Source organism: Echinops telfairi, unplaced genomic scaffold (assembly GCF_000313985.2).
Source record: "Echinops telfairi isolate 266 unplaced genomic scaffold, ASM31398v2 ScPeMD7_7474;HRSCAF=8512, whole genome shotgun sequence".
NCBI classification, from domain to species: Eukaryota; Metazoa; Chordata; class Mammalia; order Afrosoricida; family Tenrecidae; genus Echinops; species Echinops telfairi.
This window is the reverse complement of record NW_022111378.1, coordinates 5727642-5733208: the sequence shown is the minus strand read 5'-3', so window position 1 is coordinate 5733208 and position 5567 is coordinate 5727642. Positions and strand designations below refer to the sequence as shown.

The window sequence follows — 5567 nt, the reverse complement described above, 5'->3', positions numbered from 1 at the left end:
TCTACCCTGAACTAATACACTTGATATGGCTCTTCAAGCCACAGTCCTCAATATCTCCCACCAAATAAGATGCAAATAGGGCGTACAGAGCTGTGACGAAAGGACTGGTCTGTTTTGCCATCCTGGGTTTTCAATGGCCCATCTCAGAAGCAAGAATGGGGATCTTCCTACCATGAAGAAAGAAGAGCCAGGAGTGGAGCACATCCTTGGTTCCCCAAATTCCTACACACTAAAGCCCCTAAGTCCAGGAGACAGAGCTGTGGCACCAAAGGAGCAGCAGAGGCATTTCAGAGGGGTGAGCACAAGACAGAGCAGTGGACTTCTCAGCCCATACAGTGGGTAGCTGAGTGGCTTCACACCGGAAGCACACTTGAGGCGCAGGATGCCCCCAGGCTCTTAATCAGGGGAGCCAGACTTGCCAAATGACGCAATGGAACTGGAGCTGAGTGCCTCTGGCGGAGGCTTACGTAGGGCTGAGTGAACTGCTTTGGGGCATTTATCAGTAGTGCTAACAAAGTTTTGCAATAACGCCCTGCAGAGAAGAGCCCAAGGTTCAGAGACATGCATGCCTATGGGCGCTGGTAAAAAGAGGCTGTCCTGACCAAAGAGTGATATCCTGAGCTTCGCTGGTCCTAAATAATCACCTGTTAACTTCCTCATCTTATCTTCGGTAGTGTCTGTGAGCCGTATATGGCCATTGCAAACCCAGCAGAGAAAGAGAGCGCACCCTGGGAAGAAGGGTTGGTGTCGGAAGGGGTAGGTAGAGAAGGCCAAACGGTGACTTCTGTCTCATAGGAGTTGGCCTTGGGCTGGTGCTGAGCTTGATTTTCCCTCACCCCCACCCGCCACTCCTTGTGACCTCAGAGGAGGCCAGACGTTTCCACAGCTGCCCCTGCGCCCGGAATCTTCCCAGCTCAGGTGTCGCACACAGGAGTGGGTAAGCATGCAGAGCATTTCAGCCCCAGGTGAGCAGAAACAGACTACCCCTCTGCCCCTGCCTGCATTCCTAGCCCACAGAAACTGAGAGAGAGAAGCCATTCTTGGGTTCTAGCCACTGCATCGGCGGGCCATTTGTTTTGCAGCAATCCACAGCTATTGCATAGGCTTCCAAATCAGATAGACCTGGTTGAAATCCTGGTTCTGCCACTTAACGGCTGCATGACCATGGACAACTAATTTAACCTCTCTGGCTTCTCAATTTCCTCATCTGTAAAATAGAAATAATAAAAATATCTGTGATAGGCAAGTTTATTGTGCCAACCTGGCCAATAGGAACACATGGGATTAATCAGAACACAGTTTGATCAGAGGGCAAAGAGATAAATGGCTCAGCAAGCCCCATCCCTCTCTCTCTTGCTCTCTGGTGATCAGACCAGCATGCGGCAGCTTTAGTTAGTTCTCTGTCTCAACTTGTGAGCTACACTACCTGTGGGACTGCCAACCCGTGGATCGTGTTACCAGAGCTTGAGGTTCCTTTGAGACCTGCTTCGCCACGCTGCTGGTGTATACATCACCTGAGCTTGAGGCTGTCAGATCCTGTTGTCTTGCATTGCTTGAGTTCGATATCCCATCGGAACCTGATTCACTGAGCTCCTGAGCTGCTGTCTGTTGGTTACCAGCCCTGCTGGTTGCTGCCTGTGGCAGGACTGCCTGCATTGCCCAAGGGAAGACTCAGCTGTCTGCTTCCTTGACCTTGGACCCAGCAGCCCTGATGAATTGAAGGACTTCCAGTATATTAACTGTTCCACAGTGAGTTGAACTGAGCCCGCTGTACTGCTGTGTGGACTAATTAGCTGTTATATCCCTTCATGCTGTATTTATCTATCCATATAGATATAGATCCATATATATGGATATATCCAGATATATATCCATATATTATATATATATAAAACCACAAGTGTCCTGGTTTCGTTTCTCTAGAGAACCCTAACACAGTACCTATTCAAAAGATCACCAAGAGGTTCTCATGAAAATGTGAACTACATAATGGCGGTGACTTTTGTCTGTGTTGCTCACTATTAAAACTCAACATCCCGCAGAGTGCCTGACTCATCACTGGTAATTTTTAAAGTGTGAAGTGAATAAGTACATGTACAATACTTAGCATTGTGCCCAGCGCATAGCAAGTACTCAGTAAATACTAGGGACTGTTATCAAGGGTATTGATGACAGCGCTTAATAAAGAAGTTGGCATATACTGTTTGGAAAATTGTTTAAGTCAATTAGGCCCTTTTAAATACCTATCTTGAGAATTTAGAATCCAGGCAATGGTGACAGGAAAAAAACACATCAGTCCAGCTTAAAAGAAAGATCCGACACTGTTGGATGCTTCTTCAGTATGGAACAATCATTGCCACAGATATGTACACACCGAGAATTCCCATTTACACAAATGAACAATGATGAACTAGCTGGAAATGGCCAATGACGGCTACAGGCAGGCAAATACAAGTCTATAATGATGGCAACATGGGGCTGCTGACCACAAGGGCCGTGGTTCAAACCCACTAACCGCTGCAGAGGAGAGAGATGAGACTGGCTGCTCCAATAGAAGATTTGGTCTCAGAAACCCCATATAAAGTTGCTATCAGTCAAAACTGGCTCGATGGATATGAGTTTGGTTTGGCCATTCTGAAAATGTTCATTTATGATTAAAAACAAAACCAAGGTAAACACTGATGGATAGAGGGTACCTGAGAGAGAGAGAAAGAGAGAGGGAGGGAAGGGAAAGGGAGGAGGAAGCTCAAGGGGTTCGGAGGAACCAGAAATGTTCTATTTCTTTCTTACACTGCATAACTTTTCTTGTGACGGGAGAGAAGGTCTGCAGCGCAGATCACCAGCTGGACAGTTTTGTTTCGTCTCGTGGATTGCACTCCCTCCATGGAACTCCCTGTGCTTCCTCCCTGTGCTTCCTCCTTTCCTAACTCGCAGTGTATTCCTTGAGTAAATATTCGCCTCTTGATCTCAAGCAGTTGACCATTCAAAGGCATGCATTTCACTAGCATGGTTATTTTCTTTATAGAATTGGTGCTGTTTAGATGAAAATTGAGCCACTGGGGTAAGTTCAGGAAAAGTTCTATTTCTTGACATGGGTGGAAGCTACAAAGATGTGTTCACATTGTAAAAATCCATCAAACTGTACCCTGACGCTGTGTGTACTTTTGTGTCTCAGTGTCATATCTTAATTAAAATAACTTAAATAAATATACACGTGCAAAATAAATTACCTGCACTCCAATCTTCTTTTCAAGGTAGGGGCCCTTAATCCTTTCATGTGATCTGAAAACAAAGAGTCAACAATCATACACCCATGTTGTTTCTTCCTTTCCCACAAGGAAGCTGAGCCACGTGTTCTTGAAACTTCCTTTAAAGAGAAGATACAGGAGGGGTAGACAGACTCCTCTGTGCTACTAGCTCTTCTGCAGGTGAAGAATCTGTCCTGAGACCAGGCCCGGAACCAGAAGCTGACCTTTTCTGAGTCATCAAAAGCAAGGTCCAAAGAGCATGGCCTCCTGCATCTTAGGGCCAGATCGAAAGCACTCCGAGCAGCCGGACTCCGTCACGCTCTCCATCAGTTCAAGCACCCCATGCCTCAGACCATGCTCTGTGTGACCTGTCCAACCCAGGCGGAGGGTCAAGAGTACCTGCACAGAAGCTGCCAAGGACAAGGGTTTCTTTACCTCCTCGCCCTACTGTGACTGCTTGGTTGAAAAGTGAGATCTTGCACCTGCACATGCTTGCTTCTGACCTCTCCAAAGAAAGGGGGTGAGGATGGTGGGAAGGGACAGGAAGAGAAGATATAGAGAGGGCATTGATATCAAGTATTAGACTAAATGGCTAGTACGTTTTCACATGTCCTGAATCTTAGCACTCAAAGGCTCAGATAATAATAACCAAATATTTCTAAATTGTTCAGTCAAGGCAAATTCATTCTAACTGTTCTATCCACCCTGATCCCCCCCACCCCCACCCCCAGATACCTGTACCCTTAATTTACAGGTGGGGGGAGTCTAAGTCCAGGCAACAAACACCAGGGCATAGCTGACTGGACATGGACCTGGACCAGACATGGGAAGTGACCCTCGGGTCCCTTCTCGTCCGGCCTTGTAAGGGCCTGTGGGCAGGTGCCAGCGCAGGACACTAAGCGATCAGGCTTCTGAAGAGTTTGTGCCACTGCAGAAAGAGATCTGGAACCGGGGCGTTTCTATCAGGATCCCATTGCCACCAGCCCAGACCCCTTCCTCACTGGTGGTCCAGAGACCATGCGTGTGGAGCCAAAACTGTATCCAGTCCAACTGCCAGGTCCCTTTCTCTTCCTTCGGTCAGAACAAGTGACCAAGCTGCCAGCCCCTGGCTCATCCTTGGGGGCCAATATCTCAGACCATGGACTCCCTCTGGCCGTCCAGGCCTCCCCAGCCCTTGTAAAACCAACCCTGTATGACCCTCTCAGGAGCCCCGGTGACAGACGTGGCCGCTAAACAGGAAGCAGCCGCTAAACACTCAAGGTGCCAACAGAAAGGCTGGCCATTTGCAGCTACCAAGCAGTTCCACTGAAGAAAGATGTATCAGTTTGTTCCATAAAGATTTCAACCTTGAGAGTGACCATGAATTCTCCCAGGATCCACCGCTCTTCCGCTTCCTATAGCAGCCAGAGGTGATCTGCCAAAATTAGCTCGCTACTCACTTGACCTAGAAAACGCCCAAAATTCATGCAAATCCAGAGGGTCACATCTCTGGGTCCATTTTAAGAACACCTGTGAAACTGCCCAGGCCATCAAGGGTCTGCATATCTGGAAAGCCACCGGATATTTGAAAAACGTCACTTTGCAGAAGCAGTGTGTGCCCTTCCGACATTACAGTGGTGGAGTCAGTAGGTGTTCCCCTGTCAGTGGGGTTGGACCCAGGGTTGGTGGCCCCAAAAGAGTGCTGAGTTTTTGAGGCATGTGCTTAAAAATGCAGAGAGGATCGCTGAACTGAAGGGGTCGCTGTGGATTCTCTGGTCCCTGAGCACACCCAGGTGAACAAAGCCCCAAGATGCGCTGCAAGACTTACAGAGCTGATGGTCCGCTCAACCCACTCCTCAGCTCCCCCTGCCACACTGAGACAATCCAGACTGAAGAAACAAAACAAAAAAAATCCCCAAATTGTCCCTAAACCAGAAGACGAGGTAGCACAGAAGAAAAAGATCTCCCAGAAGAAACTGAAGAAGCCAAAACTTATGGCTCGGGAGTAAATGAAGCTTAAAATAAAAGTTAAAGCAAAAAGATTCCAACCGTGGAAACGCTATGAGCAGGTCTACTCTGCTCTACAGGCCTGCTGTGAGTCAGCATTAACAAAACAGCTATAGACTTCGATGGAGCACCAGACTCCAGAGAGTCCTTAAATGGGCTTCCAGAGGAAGGGGGGCACCTAGAGCCTACCCTAAATTATATAAAAATGTGCTATTCATGCATATGTGTGAACTTTTTTCCAGCAAGAGTCCACAGATTTTGTAATATACTCAAAGCAGTCTGTGTCCAAAAAAGCTAAAAGCCAGTAGTAGGAAACAGTGTGGGAAATCCATA

General features: G+C 47.6%; 1 protein-coding gene across 1 annotated transcript in view; it reads right to left on the bottom strand.

Moving 5' to 3' along the window:
• The window catches only part of DCLRE1C (DNA cross-link repair 1C), a 49661-nt gene that overhangs the window by 41008 nt on the left and 3086 nt on the right, over positions 1-5567 (bottom strand). Inside the window, exon 2 of the mRNA XM_045285632.1 lies at positions 3231-3282. Coding sequence (XP_045141567.1) covers positions 3231-3282 — 52 coding nt within the window. The remainder of the gene's footprint in view (positions 1-3230; positions 3283-5567) is intronic.